The sequence below is a fragment of the Polyergus mexicanus genome, unplaced genomic scaffold (assembly GCF_030449975.1).
Source record: "Polyergus mexicanus isolate NDT 795.1 unplaced genomic scaffold, iyPolMexi1.0 SCAF_16, whole genome shotgun sequence".
Lineage (NCBI taxonomy): Eukaryota > Metazoa > Arthropoda > Insecta > Hymenoptera > Formicidae > Polyergus > Polyergus mexicanus.
Window position 1 is genome coordinate 3,734,152 of NW_027223336.1, and position 20,816 is coordinate 3,754,967.

The 20,816-nt window shown below is 36.9% G+C and overlaps 2 protein-coding genes across 8 annotated transcripts in view; one reads left to right on the forward strand and one right to left on the reverse strand.

Moving 5' to 3' along the window:
- The first annotated feature begins 397 nt into the window (after positions 1-397).
- Positions 398-11,737, forward strand: LOC138940244 (dicarboxylate carrier UCP2). 2 transcript variants are annotated; one of them, XM_070308917.1, is made up of 6 exons: positions 398-563; positions 4,097-4,587; positions 4,669-4,790; positions 6,677-6,786; positions 8,602-8,814; positions 8,937-11,737. In XM_070308917.1, exons 2-6 carry the CDS (start codon positions 4,468-4,470, stop codon positions 9,320-9,322), a joined length of 951 nt encoding a protein of 316 aa, XP_070165018.1. In that variant the 5' UTR covers positions 398-563; positions 4,097-4,467; the 3' UTR covers positions 9,323-11,737. The 2 variants fall into 2 exon arrangements, with proteins under 2 accessions (XP_070165018.1, XP_070165016.1); XM_070308915.1 differs by having other exon boundaries at positions 399-563; positions 8,599-8,814.
- LOC138940241 (cytosolic carboxypeptidase 1) overlaps positions 11,184-20,816 on the reverse strand; it is a 30,982-nt gene continuing 21,349 nt past the window's right edge. For 5 of the 6 annotated variants that reach the window (XM_070308909.1, XM_070308912.1, XM_070308908.1 and 2 more), the window contains 5 exons: positions 13,255-13,507; positions 12,798-12,922; positions 12,335-12,487; positions 11,914-12,058; positions 11,549-11,634 (listed from right to left, as the gene is read on the reverse strand). In XM_070308909.1, coding sequence (XP_070165010.1) covers positions 11,947-12,058; positions 12,335-12,487; positions 12,798-12,922; positions 13,255-13,507 — 643 coding nt within the window. In that variant the 3' untranslated portion in view covers positions 11,549-11,634; positions 11,914-11,946. Of the gene's footprint in view, positions 11,635-11,913; positions 12,059-12,334; positions 12,488-12,797; positions 12,923-13,254; positions 13,508-20,816 lie in introns of all 6 variants that reach the window. The other variant, XM_070308910.1, reaches the window with a different exon arrangement.

A 20,816-nucleotide genomic window follows, 5' to 3' on the forward strand; every position in this document is an offset into this window, starting at 1 on the left:
ATGATGTCATTTATTACATAAGAATTTGTATAATGTCATTAGTAGAGATTATGTCACCAAATTGAAGCCTTCGAAATGTGTATTAGTTAAACGTCACGAAATGTCAACATTCAACGCAAGTAGATTCGGTTAGGAATGAATATATATTGTATAGCACAGTATAAATGATGCACCTTGAGGTAATAAAATTTATTAAAAATATTTAATACGAAATAAATGAGAAAAATATCTGTCTTTCTAATCTTGTGCAACTTGTTTTGATTCAAGATCCAACTTTTACGCAACCAAGCTCCACAATGATGCAACACTCTCGACACCCTAGTAAAGGGATGCAGGCTCATTCCCGCGAAGAGCGCATATTCACCCGGTCATATGACTGCAGTCGCGCTTCTAGAAATTATCGATTTCTGTAAGCTTGGTGTTCCTTGGTGGAGGATGACGCCATGGACTACTCATTGGACGGTATCGACTTTGAACTTCCGCCATTGGTCGGCAAGCCGGTATAAACGGTGCTTTCTCGTAATTCCTTTCAGTTGTGTTGTTACTCACTCACTGTACACTTGGTAAGTGACCTGCGATTTTTCTTTTTTTTTTTTTTCATTTTACAATTTATATTAAAACCGGCGAAATCGGCATATATGCCATCTATTTTCATATTTACCCATCTATTTATATAATTACCCTCTATTTATATTTTTTTTTTTTTTTTCCTTGAAAACCGAACGATCTTTTTTCTTTTTTTTTGTACTTTTAAAAATATTACTATTTATTAAATATTCTGAATATATTAGTGCTGAAAGCGGTCTTCTCAATATTTTGAAATATTTTAATTAATTTGTCACGTTCCATATAATGTTTTCAAGGTCGCTTTTATGATACACGTCAGTCATAGTGTAAAGGCAGATATGATTATCAGTGTCGACGATATATATCGCGTGACATTCTTTGTTTCATATTGGGGTTTGATCACTTGGCGAAAAATCAATGTCCGGTGACATTTGGATTGTAACTGACGCTTCTTGACATTTATCATATCGAACTCGTGAGCGACGCGACAGCTGATTATAAACTTATTTTTGCGATGTATACATAGAATTTTGTCGAATTATTAATTTCTTACACGATTTAGCTAAAATTTATGATTTCATAGCAAATATCCCTTGAACGTTTCGACTGTATAATGAAAAAATGTAACGATGAAAGGGAAACCAACGATTAACTTTATAAATGTAACACATTATTGGCTCTGCAACATTTAAAGAAAAATTAATTTTTGTGATTAATACGATATTGTTTCTTTAACACTTGATCTTGTTCGCAATTAAAGAACCGTAAGAAGTTTTCGAAAAATGTGACTTTCATGTTATTTTCGAAGTCAGCAACACCCATCAATTTTCAGCTCAATTTAACTTTCTCTTCTGCGTTTCTCTTTCTAGATTATAATAATGGCTGTAAAATAGACATAATGATACATCGTTTAACTAATTATAATTAACGTTGACCGGCGTTATAACACGCAAAAATCGACTTGTCGAGCATGCGTTGTGCGGACTGCGATGCTGTTGCAATCGAAGAGTTTTCCCACGCGAGCCGGCATCGTTTAACTCGCATAATACATACATATACATATACATTCTCCAATAGGCAATTTCGCAAGCAATTTCGCGAAATGCAAGTCGCGCTGCGACAAACGAAACGGCGCCGATTTGTCGGCGAAGCTAAGCATGTTTCACGGAGCATCGCATATAGTATGTGTATGCGCATTATCCGGGACCGAGAATTCGCCACATCGATTTTTTTTAAACACCCACACCGAGAAATATATGGCAAATACCGGGAATGAATATCTTTCGCGTGCAGCCCGATGGCAATTTTTATTTCACTTCATCGCATACGACTCGTACGTCAATTCGCGTGACCATAAGTCACGATGGTTCGATTCTCTGTAACAATCCTCGAGATTCTCGGAAAAATAACGCGGAAGCTCCAATTCGACATACTGCGAATGTATCATCTGTGATAGATATAATCCATGTTAAATCGCGTCGAAATCTGTATTAATAAATGACATAATTTTATGGCGGCTAATTCGAAAAAAATGAAAATTAAGAGTACGATTTTTTTTAATTTAAAATTTAAAATTTTTTTTGCTGGATTAACGGAAAGAGAGAGATATTATTTATTAATATCGATGATATTTGTATGTTGTAGCCGATAATATTTTGATATCTTCTTCATGCGCGTGTTCTGTGCTTTCCTGTCACAATGACGGGAATAATCAATACGTACCTTTCGTTTCGCATCGACGCGACGTATTCTCGCGCAAGGATACTGCGAAAATTTCGCGTTTCGAAGGCTATCCTGATTTTTTCTTTTTTTTTCTTTTTTTTTCTTTTTTAAGGAGGATAACGAGCAAGCAAACGATTCTTTTTTTAGTTTATAATTAGAGGAAAATAATTTTTTATTAAATTCGTTTTCTGTCGTATTTCAACGACATGAGAAAGAAAATTGTGTAAAAATTAAATTTTATAAAGATAGCCTTGAGATAAAATAATTTTAAATTTCTGCAAATTTTATTGCTTCAAATTTTAATAATAATTTTATTGTTTCAAAATTTAATAATAATTTTATTGTTTCAAAATTATTATATTTAATAACAATTTAGATTGAATTATGTTGTGTAATAGAAACAATATTTATACATGGCGTGACGTTACGAAGGCGCGGCAACGACGCGACACAGATTTACACGGCAAGATAATATTTCGAACGTGGACTTTGTACTATACTCTTTAAGAGCATGATGATATTTATTCCTTTGCATCGCGTTTGTGTTAGTAAATTCCAAGAAGCACGATGATTATTTTGGACTAGAAACTTACTAGAACTTTCACATGTGATTTATTCGCGTAGATATCTATATACTTTAACAACGTCATAGTCAATTGGATGATCTAATTAACTTATTATGTGCATCAAAATTTAACAAGGAAATGGAACACTGACTTATCGATGCCAAATAACGTCAGATATCGATTTCGAATTTACCTTCTAAAACGATGCGGAGGTTCGAAGTCCGACGACAATTTCTTTAATTGATTGAACGCGGCAACTGTATACAACGCATGCCGTTGCATAATTTATTACTTAAGTTCAATAAGAAATCAGTCGTATGACTCGATAAACGCAAAATAAAACGATCGAGCAAAGTCTACAAATCGCGTTTTGAAGCGTTCTTTGAACTCTGGACGCGTCACCTTATCCCACTTATTTAGTCTACTCATCTATATTTATCATTTATTTATGCAGTGACTCTCAAATATTAAGTATACATGCAATTGTTATCACTACGATCCTTTCTATATAAATAAGAGATAATTTAAGTACTGTGGTGGTCTCTTACTACGTAACACTTATTCAAATACTCGAAGGTTAAGATGATATAAACCACAACATATTTATTTGGAAAAAAAAAAAAAAATACCATTAGGCATCTGAAAGATAATCATTACAATTATTACAAATAAAGCCTCTTTCCGTTGGCGAACTACCAAGTCGATCGTAGTTCTCTTTTCATCCTCGGTGTTCTATTTCGGTGTCCGATGTTGTGCCGAAACTTCTTCGTGCGCAGAAACAGAAATACCTCCGACGTGGTGTCACGTTCGCTTCTATAATTTTGTCAGAGATCTGTCGTAGTATCAAGTCATAATCGCGAGACACGTATACGTCATAACAAACGGAAACGGATTGATTATTTAATATCACAATACGATATTAACTTAATTATTCTTATCTAGATAATCCAAGATTATCGAGCGCGCGCTTCGTTCGCGATCGAAAACGAACATCTGCAAGTATGGATTTTCGATGCTAATCAACGATCGAGGAATCTTGATAACAGGCAATCGAGTCGGCTACTTTTGGCTGATTATACGTTGCGATATATTTTCGCGCTTATTGATCGTTTTATTTTGTTGAAGCCCGGCACGATATCCATTTGTAGAATAAAAATAGCAACGTTCGATTCGATCGCATCGATTGACTTGTGTATCGGAATACTGTACCGGCGATTCTCTCGCATCACTTCTGTTCACAGGAGAATAGTATGTATAAAGAAGTTCACTGTCAGGAAATTAAACACGAGTGCTCGCGATCGGGAGGACTCCACGCTTATCCCGATCACTTCAGGGAACCGTATCTTCAAAACCACCGTTGAATTCATGAACGTCTGAAGGTTCCCGTCGTCCTCTGGAGGACTTTGTATATAGTGTACATAGAATCTTTTGCCTGTAACGAAAACAAAAGGAATTTTCTGCTGGAGGAAGAGGAGCAAACTTGCGGGATCGTACGCGAGGGAGAAGTTATCCAAGAATCTTGTACTGTCCTACACATACCTACGTATACCTTTAACTACACGCATCAGCGATAATAAAAGGGAGAGAAAAAAAAATAATAATTGAACACATCATGAAGCAAGGAACGTCGGAAGATTTTTCACTTGGCTTGAAACTGTTTACCGCCGGCACGGCAGCTTGCATCGCCGATTTAGCCACCTTTCCGTTGGACACCGCCAAAGTCAGAATGCAGGTAAGCAGCGAAATAATTCTCGCTATCGTTTTCCGTAAGATCTCTTTCTCTCTTCCACGACTGAAACCGTAATTTTTCAAGATTGCGGGGGCAGGACGAGCTTTATTGTTGGCGTCAGCGGAAGGTCCGGTTTTTGCAGTAAGAGCGAGCGAGCCGGGATTGTTCCAGACAATCGGGAACCTCGTTAGATTCGAAGGCGCAAGGTACGTTGTTCATTATCCTAATGATAGTGTAAGAGACGCGATGGTAGGTAAAATATCATTCATTTAATCTATTAACATTTGTATAAAATATCGCGATACATATGTATGTATATATAGTACATGGATTTATAAATATAAGATTTCTTTGCCTGACCAATGATTCCATTTAAATTGAAACTGCTTATAGAGCTGTTGCTCCTTGATATAATAATTATTTCACATTCAAGTATCAATCTCTCTGAAATAATAATATGTGATACTCCGTAACACACAGACTATTATTATTAACCAGACTTCTTGTTCCGGCGTGTGCCAGGTTGAGCTGATCGATCCTTTCGTCATTGAATTAAGCATGGATATAAAATATGTGTATATGCTAAAAATATAAGAAAAAATGTATGCATAAAAATTAATTAAAAAATTAATATTGAATGTCTAATTACAAATTTCAATAGTTGCAAATTAAATTCAAAATTAAAATGTAAAAACTTATTTTTGCAACTTTTTTTTTTTTTTTTTTAATAATCTGTAATTCCAATGGTAACATTATATATTTATGATGCAAGTTTGTCATGTTACGTAGAATGCCTTTGTTTAAGCCTTATGACGTAAATCGATCATTATTCAACAGTTTATATTCCATTTTATGTCAATAAAGGAAGGATCGATGTAAAATGATCGCGATAATCGTGCTTTCCATCAAAATTTTGCTCCATATCTGGCATATGTATGCATAAGGATGCTTTTTCGCTAATTCTAGGAAATTTATCTAGAAAATTAATTTCTGGATCAATATGATTTTCAATTTTGCCTTTCAATCAGATGTCACGGACAAGTTTCGATGCTCATAAAGAAATTTAGTAACGTAAGATAGTTGAAGCGATGCAGTCAACTTCCAAAAATTTATCACTAATCCGACGAGAAAGTTGAAAAATATAAAACGAAATAAGCATAACAAGCCTTGTCGATGACACTCTTATTGATATTTTTTTCTGCTATTTTATTATTCTTATTAATTCTTTTTTTTTTTTTTTGCACGTGGGCTGTCTCTCCTTTATATCTCGTAATTATCGTATTCGCGAAAATCGATGAACTATTTTTTGACTGCCTTTCTTTTATATGGAATATTTATAAATTCTTTATTAATTTTTGCAAGATAATTTGAGTTGTGATATGATACGGACAGATACGTGACATTTTGTATAAACTTTTTTGTCCACCACGTGAAATATCGCGAAATATTTCTACGTCTTTATGTTTCGGTAACTGTCACCGATGAGATAACCGGGAGAGACAATCTGCTTATCTCTCTTACATCATATGTTTCTCTTAAGTTCTCACGCAGCTTCTCTCTTTTTTGTCTCACAGTTTCTCTTTTTGATTTTGTACTGTCTATTTTATCTAGCAGTGATTTACTTTTCTGATCACCGGTACCTTCCCCGTTTGAGTCTTGGATTTTGTTATACAATAATATTACAATTTATGACCAGCTGACAATAATGCACGCTCTCTCCCGTTTATTTCTCGGCTCTCGGGCCGCTTCTCTTTTCTCTCACGCGTCTCCGATCTATAAAATCACTTCACTAACATATGATCTTGATTTTCGCTAAAGCGCATTCGATATGTAGAAAGATTATATAGCCCTTATAAAAGAAAAACGGAGCAAAATTACGCAATTTAATGAAAAAAGAGGGAAAAGGGGGAGAGAAAAAAATACGCGATATTTATACATAAAAGGCAAATAATACAAAAAGGACATAGTGAAACAGAGAGCAAGAGAGAGAGAGAGAGAGAGAGAGAGAGAAATGTGTAAAGAAAAATGCCCTGGGGATGTGCGCTTGAGGGTGAATTTTGAGGGCGGTGAGCTTGAGCGAGGGTGGTTACAGGAGCCTGTACGGAGGTCTGTCCGCGGGACTCCAGAGACAGATGTGTTTCGCCAGCATACGGTTGGGCCTCTACGACAGCGTGAAGTCACTCTACGCTGGATTCTTCGACGGTACATCCAGTAAACTCCTAACTTTTTCATAATATATCTTCTGCGATATACGAAAGTAGCCGCGCGTTAGGATTCCACTTGCATAATATTACACGCGTATATCGTATATATATATATATATATATATATATATATATATATATATATATATATAACAGGCACACATTTGAGCACACATGTACACATATACGTATAACACATACAACTGTAACAGTGTTGGACAATATTAGAAAAAAAAGTTGCAACGATAAAAGTTATATTTGATTAAATATTTGCCAAAAATGAGATTATGTGTATAACAATCGCAGAGATTTTTACGTTTATGAGAAAGTCTTCAAATTCATTTACTAGACAAAGTAAATCCATATCAAAAACAATGAATTTTATGTAAATATATATATTTACTTTATATTATATATTAAATATTATTAATGATCACAAAATGTTAAGAATTAAGTATTAGCAAATTTAAATGCCGAATAAATTGTTCATTTATACAAATGTCGTCCAACACTGACATATATAGATATATAAACAGACACATATATTCACAAATATGATTTATATCATATCGGCCGCTCGTTTTATCATGGCGAAAGTTTTCACAAGTTCCACGCGTAAATTGGATCGCCTCGGCTGGGATGTTCAAAACGTGTCCTTCTTCATCTTCGTCATTTTCGAGGCTGAAAAAGCAATGGAGATAAAATGAAAGTAATTAACAGTAAAGAAGTGGTAATGGGAAAGCTAAAATAAATTAACGACAGCACAACAAAAATATATATTATCTATCAAACGGGGATCCGAATGTCTTTTGTAACTCGCTGTATTGGACAATCGTGTGAGATTATTACATATTTATCCATTGCACTCTATTTAAAAAGTTCGGAAAAAATTCGTCGAAATGACGTTCGAACAAAATGCTATAGCATCTTGTCTTGCAAAAACCTGTAATATATTTATTTGGATGTAATAATTTCAAAGGTAGCCTGTCCGTCTTTTTTACGAATCGCTGAAACTTTTTTCAATTTTGTCTTGATTTAATATATTTATCGACTTTTAATCGTTATACGTATTTTCACGGTGGATTTTCGGTATTCTTGATGAACGTTCGTGCATTTTTCGATGATTTTTGACAGTTGTTAAAATGTTTATTAAAATAAACTCGTAGAATTCCACGGATCGTTTAAAATTTGTGCCGGGCATGCTTCAATATCGCGCGTACATATTCTCTTCTAATTTTAAGCGACAAATAATTGATTTTGAATTCGCGTAATTATCGATAATTTATTTTGAATGTAAATTGTATACTTTACATATTTATTTGATAATAGTCTTATTATAATTCATATGCACTTTGTATGTAAATGGGGCATGCACAGACGAGACAATGCTTTAGACTTTAGACAAGTGAAAGAAAAGGGATTTGTAATATCGGGCCTAAATCTCTTGGTATCGCATTTTTTTCGTATTCTTTTCGAAATTTATTTACTATAGTTAGTGTCTTAATTACATCGATGAGTCTTATTTTGCCCTCGACAGCTTATATTTTCGACAATGAGTACATTCCTTTTTTTGTAATTAACGGCAAAGCTAAAAACTCTGAGAAAAAATTATACATTTGAGAACAATAGGGACATCTCGTTAAGAAAAAAGACATTGATTATAATTAAGAACGTTTAATGAATCAATAAGAAGCGGCCGACGCGCAACCCGCGTCCGTCCTATCCCGCATCGTTATTAATTTTTAATCTATCCATCGAATCCTCTCCATGACAGCGTCATAGCTCTTCATCGTTCGTTTTTACATTTCAGCAGGTAATAGTAGAAGCTGCACGATAAACATTGGCGTGCGGATCGCCGCGGGGATCACAACAGGCGCTTTGGCGGTGCTGCTCGCTCAGCCGACTGACGTCGTCAAGGTCCGTTTGCAAGCTGGAAATAATGGGCGATCGTCGGTGAGGTATAGCTCCACTCTGCAGGCATACAAGAATATCGCTAACGTGGAGGGCGCGAGAGGTCTTTGGAAAGGTGAGAAATAATCATCGTATATTCCCTCTTTTTTTCATCTCTGTAAAATTATACGAAATAGCCTTTAAGCATATCTTTTTATATCCCTGAAATAATTGAAACGCTATCTCATCACGCATCAGGAACTATGCCGAACATTTCGCGAAACGCAATCGTGAACGTGGCGGAGATAGTCTGTTACGATGTCATCAAGGATCTCATTCTGGTCAGCGGCTATCTCCGCGATGGGATACCGTGTCACTTGACGGCCGCGACAGTTGCGGGACTTTGCACCACTCTGGCAGCGAGTCCTGTGGATGTGGTGAAGACGCGTTACATGAACAGCGCAACCGGCGAGTACAAGGGCGCGATAGACTGTGCCGTCAGGACCTTCGTCCAGGAGGGCCCGTCTGCATTTTACAAGGGTTTCGTGCCGAGTTTCACACGTCTGGTTTCCTGGAATATCGTGCTCTGGGTGACGTACGAGCAAATGAAATTGCAGCTGAAGAAGTGGCATGGCATCGAATAAAGATCTCCTTGTTCGCCGATTATTTCTCGCAAGTCGAGGTGAAAAATTAACGTAAAGGATCCCATTATTATATTGCGTTATTTTATCGAAATTCACATGTTCTATAGAGAATTAGCATCTGCTTTACATGAAATGTGTGCAAATCAAATGTAAGTAAATCGGAAATTCTTATTCCGCCAGCAAGTACTACATGTTAATCATAAGATTCCGGCTGATAATGATGGAAAATATTCCCATATTACTGCTTCTTTTTTCTGCATCTTTCATGTATGTTTGCGTATTATCGCTGAATTATTCAATATTTAATTGATCAAATTTTGAAACAAAAATTATTTATATCTTTAGAAATGACAGCAATAGGACTATAATTTCATGTTCAATTTACGACTTTCATTTAAATGTGCACAAGTGTATGTATCTAGTAGAGACAGTGAAGATTTCTTAGTAATTTGTAATCAATTTCGGCTACGCGTCAGTTTTATATACTTATAATAAAGCAATTAGGCCATTTCGACGAGGTTGATTGGATGATGATTACATGGACATCATTAATGAAACAGACAATAATATTATAAAATATCATTTCTATGCCTTTGCTTAAATCTAGCTAGAGTCTAACAAAGAATTTGCAACTACGTATTATAACGAATCCTTTTTTCAATGTTACTTCAACTAATTAATTCGCAGACGTAGCGCGCAATTTCTTGCATGTACAATATAATCTTGATTCAGTCAATTAATATTATATAGGGCACAATTTTTATTGTAGTTTTATCGACGAAACATTGCCATTAAATAATTTAATCTACGAGCAGCGGAGCATTAAAAAAAATCCTCTATTATCAAATTTTACATACTTATTATTAGAGATACTCGTTATTTGTAATGAAATACATTCATTCCCAGCCCTTATAAGACGACAATACCAAAATGTCGTTTTGTAATGTATTTACTCTTTGCAACGTATTGTCGATTTTCGATGACGATAACTGTGCTCGATTTTAAAATGACATATACAAGTATACTATACGAGCATTACATGACTGATTATACTTAATTACGAGGTGTATTCTTATACCAAGAATTAGATTTTCCAATTTGCTTGACAAATAATTAAAAAAAAAGCTTCAGATAGAAAAGCGATCTTATCATGAATTCTGCAATATAGAGATGTGAAATCAGATTGTAATTTATATTTTACGTGTCATCAAATTTTGAGTTTTGATAGAAATTAGTCTATTAGTAATACTATGTTGCAATATTTTTCATAATTGTGTTTATAATTACTTTAAAATTGCACTATTACATGATACAAGATAACCATTTATGCCAATATTATTCAACATATTTAAGCAAAATAAAATAAATTCTGAGACTACTACATTAGTATATATATAAACTAGTTTTTTATTTTCTAAATTATTAAAAAACAATTTATTGATTTTCTAAATTCTTTTACTGTGCGATTATTGTCCAGATTATTCTCGTATCATTATAAAATTTGCGATTAATGTTATATTGATACACATATAAAGCCTCATGAAGAACTTAAAATATCATAATCCGTATTTGAATACAGATAATCGGATCAGGGGCGAAGTCTCGTAAACCTACAGGTAATCAGAGTTCAATAACATTTATTTACTATATTTATATAATTATACGATAAGTATACAAAGTATAGAGCGAGGTACAATATGAGGAAATATATGATACAACTCCCTTATTTTATCTTTAATGTCGTTTAATATTTGCTTTTTCAATGTTCAAATTTCTCAAATATATAAAATTTTATATATATATTATTAATATTTAAATGATAATTTTTTTAAATAATATATATCAAATACGTAAATTTTATTTAATTTTTTTTTTTTTAGTTAAATAATTGTAAGCAGCTATGTATAACTAATTTAAGTAGCCCTCTCACGCGTATTAAATCTATAGCGGATAATTTTATCTATATAGCAAAATTCGATTTGCAAAGTACGTACAAATATGCTTTGCGACATATAAATAGTAATTTCATAAGAGGTAGCGATTGAACTTTGTTACCAGTTTTAAATGAACGTTGTTTAAGATATGTTTTCCTTTGTAAAGTGCAACACACTCTTGGTGCTATATTATTAGAATAGAAATTTATATAATCTTTATATCAATTTTTTAGTTTTATGTGCGGACAATTGAATAATGAATTACGTAATTGCTCCGATACTTGACTAAAGTGCGGGGCTTTCTAAGTCTGAAAATCGGATTCATCAGACTCGCTATCGGAACATTCTTCATCGAGGAGATGTCCTTCCATAGGAATTCTAAAAAAGATACAAAATTAACGATATTGAATGTAATAATATTAAACGATAGACTGAACGAGCAATCTTGCATTGATTTAACTAAAAAACCAATAAGTACGTATATATATGTTTTATGATTATTTAACCATACATTAAAAGAAAATGACATTTCTCTTTGCTTAAGTTGTTATTGTCAGTATAAGTGAATTAGTTCGATATCAATAATAATGTAAATTATTGATAACAATTTAGTGAAAGCGTTAAATTGGCACACGTACAATCATACATAAATCTTGCCTTAGAATCGCAATTGTTTAATTGTCTCATTTGCTAAGAGAGTGCCGTAGTATGATGTATAGCGTGTTTATCCTGAATACATTTCGGAATCTTCCGCGATTTTCGTAAGATGCATTCTCTCGGGCAACAGGCCTGCTCCGTCGAGCTATGTCGAATAACGTATCAATCTGTAGAATCTCTCATCTTGATCAATAATAGAGTAAAATTTAGATCTCATGAAACAGTTCGCGAACTAACAACATGGTCTTCGGAGATGCTTTTCCTTTTCTGAACGCAAGATACTAAAACCTAGATCTTTTATCAATACATCAAATGCTCTTTTTTTTAGCAGGCGTATTTTATCAATCGTGAACCATGAATTTATATTTAATTAGATTCACTCTTATAAAGATAAATGAAAGCGAGATATAGTTGCACGTACTTTCCGACATCCCAATCGTCACCGCCGTCCTTCATCATGGATAGAGCTTGACAGAAATCTGTCCCAATGACTTTAAGATGTCCTGTATCGAGATGCAATCCGGCCAATGTGCCTTGATCGCATCCACAAAAACTGCTCTCCATCGTGTAACTTCTGTTTGAATGAAACATTAATCATTAAAACTGACAGTTTTTCTTTTTTTTTTTTTGTGATATTAATTATAATTGAATTTTATTAAAAATATATAAATATAATTTTCTATACAAATATATAAATGTAAATGAAAATGCTTCATTAAGCTATTAATTTGAATGTTGATCATAAACTAATGTACGCGATTTAAATTCCGAAAAAGAGATCTTTCATGTTAGATGCATTTTCCAAATACTGCCTCGAGTAACTTTGACATTCCTAAGGAATCACATTGCGAATCGAATCGCTGCCCAGAATATAGTCCTTTTACCTCGAGACACCCAACTGCCGCCATACAGCGACTCTGGCGGTGGATTCTTTATTCCTCTCAACCTTGAAGGAACAGAGCGGCAGAGCGAAAGCCGGTGAGGTCCTCTGCATGAGATGCGGTAACATCTGATATAAAACGAATGCGCGAGAGAATTATTAGGAGGTCAGATTCGGTAACTCTGATGAAAATCCTGACGTCTTGAGAGAAGGGAAACTTCTCTTTCGCGGTATCGCTAATTGACTTAACGACATTCTCAGGACGAGACGAAATAAATCGCGATTGTCGACGCGTAAATTGCTCGCGTAAATCGAAAGCTCGAGCTACGAAGGACAGTCGCTGAAAGTGATAAACGTCCACTGCATCGGGCCAGTAAATATAAAATAAATGATCCGCACGCGAGCGGAGAATCTAAAAATATCGCCCGTAGCCGGATTCCCTCTTCCATCGATTCCCTTACCAAATACTGCACCGGCTGGTCCGGTTTCGCCCTATCAGCGGCGCTCCAGGAACCCGACCTTGAACAACCGAACAGAAACACGTTCTTCCTTCGCGAGTGGCCGTGGTAGTCGACGAAAACGTGGGGCGGCCTCTGAAGCACCCTGGCGCAGTACTCCATCAGGCCCTTGGTGTGATAGATCACCGGGTGATACACCTGATTGGGATTGCTCCAGCGTCGATTCAGATCCTCGTTCGTTAAACCGTAACGATTGCTGTCGACAACGAAAGCCGTACGTTGTAAAGACGTTAAAAGCGGACGACGTATATCGAAGAATCTTATGCATAAGCAGACGGAACGTGCAGATACTCTAGCCAGACATCTCTTGTCGTTCATGGTGCGATCGCGAACGTTTAAAATGCTGAAGTTATCAATGATCTTCGCTCTACACGCGGTACGCGACCGTAAACTTATCGCGTTTCATTAACTATCTTATGCGAGACCGAAAATTCCAAGCTAGTTTTTTCTGATGTAACATATAACGAGCTTTTTTCAGCTCGTTTCTGCGGTTTCATTCCATCTCGATATTCTTCCAGCCATGGAAGAATGCACGTATGTTTCGAGCGACTGCGCGATAAAATAATTTTAACGTCCGCGAACGTTTGCGCAGCAAGTTTCGAGATATTTATGCGTCTACCCGAGAGAAGTAATTTGCAAGCATTATTTATTAACCAATTTCCTAAGATATCTTCTCAGGTTTACGATATCCGGTGATTTCCCAGAAATCTATATATAAGATGTGTCTATCTATGCGTATAGATGTGTATGCGATAGGTAAATTATGCAATAATGCACTTAACTATTCGTCTCAATATATCGTTTGCGATCCAAGAGGGAAGGGACCCGCGAGAGATCGTTTTCATTTAAGGATTCAGCCGCGGTTAGAAGGACGTTTCCGGCGGCCGGAAGCCGGAGTCGGAGGAAGTGACGCCTTCGCGTCGCGCATAGCTAATAGTGGGGCATGGCAGGTGACAACCGATGAAGACGGTCGCTTGAATTATAGCTATTGTCTTGACACCGCACATATCGTCCCGCACTAATATCTCGATCCACATGGAATATTAAGCAGACTCGTTTTTTTTTCTCCCCGGTATAAAGATGGTTAAAGAAAAATCAAGTTTTGAATGAAATATCATTACGCGCTCATTAAATGCTCAAAGCATTTCCTTGAACGAGAAATTATTCAAAAATTTCTCCACGTGCATCTTTGAGCATTTATATGTATATTTATTTATATATAACGCGATTTAAATGAGCACGCATGGCGAGAGTGACAGCTAACGCTGACGTTGTACGTGCACCTGATGACAGTCCCGTCGAGAGAGAAAGAGAGGACATTCACCGGCGCGCCGCGTTCGGAGAAGCCGGCGAAAGAGGACAGTCATACGAGATAATGCATCTCATCACGCGCATGCAATGCGAAAAAAACGATTGGTTGTCTCAGAACGCGCAGCGAAACGAAATCGCAATGAGACGTGCAACGCGTCAGATAACGCTATTAAGATCATTCAACATCTGACGGCGAGCATTACATCCACGAAACAAGTCTCTGTCTGGTTCTTTTTTCCAAAGGTCCGGAGTAGGGTTCGAATGCGGAACTCTCTCCCAAATTTAAATTCGGGAAATAAAATCAGATCTCACTAAAGCTAAATTAGAATTATGAGAAATATAAGCTATCCATCTAAAAATTTCAAAATGATGTATACAGAGTGTAACGGAGCGCCCGTATCAGCTGTTTTTTTTTTTTTTTTTCAGGAAACAACGCATTTTCGTGAAAAATGTTTCATGCAAAAATTGTAGAGCTCTAAATGGCGCATTATATAATAATATTAGTATGACCTTGAATAGCACCGACAAGGTCATATAAAAATCACTTTGAATTTTTTAAATGGAACCCCCTATTTTTCATTACATATTCTTGTAGCTTACCTCGAGAGCTCTCCAAAACATTGTAATAAAATATTTTTTCATTAAGTACTTTTTGAGTTATTTTATATTTTAATCTGACATATTTTGATATAAAAAATTAAATATCTCAAAAAGTGAAAGATTTAGTTTTCGATAATCTTACCGTTACACTCTCTATATGATATGTACATGATAATAAATTTAAATTTAAATTTTTACGGAATTGATTATACAAGATAGAGAGCTCATTTTAATTCGCGAATATTTCTGAATATTAGGACTCTTCTCTTCAATTCTTATTCATGAGAATAACGAGGTTCTCTAATGTAGAAAGAACTCACGATGAGTCATATGTTTGGAAACGATAATTGAATGTCTGTACAATGAGAGTGTCGCTGTTTTATTAACCATGTAATGGGCAGCATCAGTCTCTCTTCGTGCCATCCGCCAATGTCAATGACTTTACGAGGAAGTAGCCTTGACTGGCTAATTTCTCTCACCTCTGGTAAGATCCTGTACAAATTATATGCAACCGACCAACTCGCGTCGAATTATCATACTTTGTGTCAAAGGACACCGCTCGTACATCTACGTAATATGGCGAATATTTTCGAAACAAACAGACACACACATACACACATATGCCGAATCCTCTCGTGCATAATATAATTGAGATTTTCGCGTTTATCTAATTTAAAATTGATCGAAGATTCAATCGATCATCGATTGCCTTTATATGCTCTAATCAATTACAAGTGCAGGCTATTTCATATAAATGTCGAGATTTTTATCACCGAGATATGATAACCAATAATCGTTAAATCTTCGCCGACTCAAGTTCGCTCGTTATCTCCACAAATATGGCATAAATTTCTAATAAAAAAAAAAAAAAAAAAAAAAAAAAAAATATTAAAAATGACTCCTCGAAAAAACAACCGTAAGATATCGGACCTTAGCGAGAATTCTCGGAATAACCGACAGAGAAATCGAGGAAGAGATGAAAGCGGGTAAGGCGCGAGGACTCGGAAGGGTTCGTTCTTGCGATCGTAAAGCGAAATTCTCCGAGCGTCATGGGAACTTCTACTATCCTAGGGCCCTTCCTCTACGCGTGTATCGCGTATTTCTTCCGTGAACTTTACTACCATCCGCGTCCGCTCGCATCTATCTCCGTCCCGTCTTCTATGAGCTTGGAAGCATTTTCTTCCCGGGGTTATCCCGAGGTTCGATCGTGCAACCATCTCGTGGTTGGACGTTTCTTTTTTTCTTCTTCTTCTTTTTTTCATCTCGGCTCTCCGTTTCCACGTCTTTGAATATCGCGCGTACATGAGCGTGGTAGCGTCGTTTCGTAACGCATCGCCGCCATCGCTATGCACAAAGAGATGCACTAATGTACGTTATAAATGCTTTCGCGTTAAAGAGCGTATTATAAATTATAATAATTTACATTTATTTAATACAAATATTAAATTTAATATGAATTATTTGATATAAAAATTACTAAAAATATTCTGATATTAATAATATTAAATAATATTTCTTAATAATATATAATAATAATAATAATAATAATAATAATAATAATAATAATAATAATAATAATATAATAATATATTATCTAATATTAATAATATTAAATATTATATTAAATTTAATATTAAATTTAATATTATATTAAATTATTATATTTAATTAAATATAATAAATATTATTTGATGCATTAAAAAAAAAAAAAAAAAAAAAACGTGGATACGTGACAAATATGCCGTTTTGAATTTAGCGGAGAAGTTGAACAATTTATAACGATCTTTTCCAGCGGGTCATTCCCCGATACATCTAGCTTTTAATCAACACAACATCTCGGAAATCGCGTCGCGAGTGTAAAGAACGACAACCTGTTTGTCCGGCAGGATGTTGAAAATATGCGGATACCGTCATCGTTACGAGATTCGACACCGTCGTTCGCGTTTCGTACGAGCCGTTTCTGCTTATTTGGTGGCACGCAAAGTATGTAATCGCAAGTTGTTCTGGGTGCGCGAGCATGATGCACCCGGGGTGCAGTTGTGGCTGCTGCGCCGATGGAAGGAAACGAATGACGTTGTAGCGACTAACTGCACATTAGAATATTCGTGACCGGTCCCGATTTGCATTCCTTCTTCGACCCAAGGTCTCCGAGCCGACCCTTTTTCCACGGACGGCAAAGGGCGAGCAAATCCATTCGCTTCTTCTATGCTTCTTTCTCTCTCTCTTTCTCTCTCGCTCTCATGGGATCGTTTCTTCGAAGACGCTCGTCTCCGGCTGGAGTAACGCGCTGGATTTCCTCTCGCGGGAACAAAACGCGACTTTCCTGCGAGTTCTTGCTCGCAAACGCGATTCATAGCGTCGAGAATGTCCTCCGAGGTTTAACACGATGATAAGAAAAGGCGTATTATGAATATACGGGCCCGGCGCGAATGGGACTGAGATTTTTTTCCATTGCCGACGGCGAGAGCCCCGGATAAATTATTCCAGAAGCGGATCGGCCGGATAGCACGGTCATATCAAAGAAGATTTATGGATCAAATGATTCGACGATATTGACCAGCGACTTTTATTCTCCCTCATCCTCTAGCCTTTTTCAGCTCGAGAGACGCAAGACTTAAGCGGCTGTAACTTGTCCGTCGTAACGCAGAATTTCTTCTCGACGATCCTCTACTCTACCAATTAATTTTTTTAGAACGGTGCAATTTCCGGTCACAATGTTATCCGGACGATTGTCGACAAAATAGTTATCAACAATAAGTGTCGCTACTAAAAAATGATTACCGTTTGTAAATTTACCTACTATTATCAGTTTCTCTTATACAATCCTTGCCTACCAAACTATGTAGTTCTAATCAATCCCAAAGTTATATTTGAATCGCGAAATAAAAGTTTTCAATATTTTATTACAACGTATGACGTATCAAAAATAATTAATAATAAAAAAACACTCAACTTTGCGATACATTTATCTTTAAATACATAGAAAGAAATCTGATATCAAGCTCATTATGTGTCACAGCGCACTTCGTCGTGTCCGATCTGCATATATGAATATAATAGCGCGTGTAAATTGTTTTTATATTCGTGTGGCTCACGCGGAAGGCGCGTGAATACCTCGTGCTGCATACGGAGAAACTGTTTTTCTTGAAAACACTCCGGCTTCGCTTCACGTAACGAGTCGTACGATCATGTTAAGACCTCTTCACCTCGACCCCGTAATCGGGCGGACGAGAGTTCACGGTTTCAGGTTCTCCCCGGTCGTCCTCTTAGACTCTTCCCCGAGGCACGTGACCGCAACAAGGGCGTGAGTAAAACCGGCCGTGGCGATACTACAGGATGTCCCTAACGATCCGCAATCATCGCGCTCGTTATTATTACACGGCGTGTCATTCGGGTCATTTCGTCATTAATTGCGCACACAAGATGTACGCGTTGAGAGCAAGAAGAGAATCCGGTATCCGCACAGCTTGATACAAAGCGTTCGAGGATATCACGCCCGGGATATTACGTATCTCGCGCATCTCACCGCGTCACATTCCGCGTGCGGCCGCTATAATTTCATTATATCCCCCTCCACCTCCCCCCCCTTTCCTCCCTCCCTACCGCAAGAAACTAACTGTCTAAATATATATTCGCAGGACCACTGCGGCTACATAATAAGCTGCGTACGTAATCGATGAGGGCTCCGGAGAAACGATCGGTAGTCGGCGATGTGTTCTCAACTTCGGATCTTTACATGCCACGTCGTAATGCATAATTGATTATAAGAACGTAATTAACATGCGAAAAAAAAAAACAAGACTCGAAATGCTGTTTTGCGATTCTAATCACTTTGAAATCTCTGATTACTTTTCGACGATCGAAACGATTTTATTAATTATATTTGCTTGAAATTCTATTTGGTAAAAAAAATTCAAAGCTTTTAGATGTATTATTATTAATATATTTGACAAATAGATAAAATGATCTATTTTGATTTATTCGATCTTGTCGAGCAGTTTTTCTCGCTGCCGAGACTATGTCAGTCGTATGATAAAATTGTATACTTGTCGGTGAGAAACACTGTTTTAAGACTATCCGATAGAAGAGCGAGTCCACAAGCTGCTCCGCGGTACTAACTGAATTATGACTCCAAAAGAGTGAACCATAAAAAAGTGTGCAAGGTCGTACGACCCTTTCGTACTACGAAGTCGCTCGACCACTCCTGCGTACTTATAATTGGATTCTTTCGGGATAGAACCGAATTCTATAAATAGTTACACGTCCCATCCGATCCGGTCGGGGCGATTTCTTTTCTCGTCTTTTTCCACGTTGCTTCACGATTCTTAAGAATCGAATATAAAAAATCGAAATTTTTTTGCAAAATATAATATAAATAGATAATGTGAAACGTAGAATCGACAATAAAATTGTCGATTAATTTCAATTTTATACGAAATATGTTGGAGACTATTGCGTTAGTTTGTTACCTGAAATTGATTCCAGATATATTTTTATTGGGTAAATGAATTTTGAAATATATTCGAGAAGAGATCGCATGAGGATCACTGTCCTAGAGGTATCAAAATGGAGGAACGGACGCCGTCGAAGCCTTCGGGGCGGTACGGCTCCTCGGATCGTCTCGGTCCGAGACGCTGTTCGCGAGCTAAAACCGAGAGTTCCGTACACACAGAAAAAGGAGGAAGAAGAGAGCCGGACGGTGGAGACGTAGGGGCACCGGGGCAAGAGCGAGGGGGAGGAGAGGCAGAATGGAAAAAAGGATGAGAGGAGGAGTAAGCGAGGAAAGGAAAGAAGAGGGCCTTACATAGCGCGATTGCTGGCGGAGAGCCTGAAATAGACCTCGGCAGGAATCCCCCTGTGGCATCCTCCCTCTCGCATCTCCTGCTCCATCACTTTCCACGCTTCCTCCTCCTCGTCGCGCGGCCGACGATGGTCGCTGCTGGCCGTTGCTGGCCACCGCGACGAATCCCCCCGTCTTTGCTTTTGTTTTAGAAAAAAAGGACCAAGTTCCTCGGCGCGGCTGTGAGAAGTTGTTCCTAGCGTCTCCCTCGCTGGAACGGATCGAGCAAAAGAAGGGAGGAGGAAGAAGAAGAAGAAGACGAAGAAGAAGAAGAAGAAGAAAACAAGACGAGAGAGAGAGAAAGAGTGAGAAAAAGTGGCGGTAAGAGAGAATGAAAGGACCAAGAGACAATAACGATGGCTATGGTGATGATGCTGCTGGAGGACCGCTTGTTCATCCAGCGCACCGAAGCTTCTGCTTTCGTCTCGTATCCACCACCATATAGAGAGATTCGCGAGGAGAAGACGCTCTGTAAGCGTCGCCGAATTTAACGATAAGTGTACTCGAGCGGACGCGTTGCATTCCCACGGGAATACCGCGATGGGAACCCAAACTGTTAAACTGACCTATACCAAGGTAACCGGTGAAACGTGACTTTTACGGCAAGTTCGGGCATTCACGTCGCATTCTCGATATGTACAGAAATTTAAGGATGTTTTCTTTAACTCGGACACCCTTTAAACCGAATTCTATCTTAAGAGAATTTACATATCCATTGAACAAGTTATTTTCTCTCATAATATTTTTTATATAA

Bases quoted from the DNA above. Each gene is read 5' to 3' on its own strand.
- LOC138940244 (XM_070308915.1), top strand. From the start codon at position 4,468: ATGAAGCAAGGAACGTCGGAAGATTTTTCACTTGGCTTGAAACTGTTT. The intron at 4,588-4,668 runs GTAAGCAGCGAA...TAATTTTTCAAG, and splicing joins CCGCCAAAGTCAGAATGCAG to ATTGCGGGGGCAGGACGAGC. The intron at 6,787-8,598 runs GTACATCCAGTA...TTTACATTTCAG, and splicing joins CTACGCTGGATTCTTCGACG to CAGGTAATAGTAGAAGCTGC.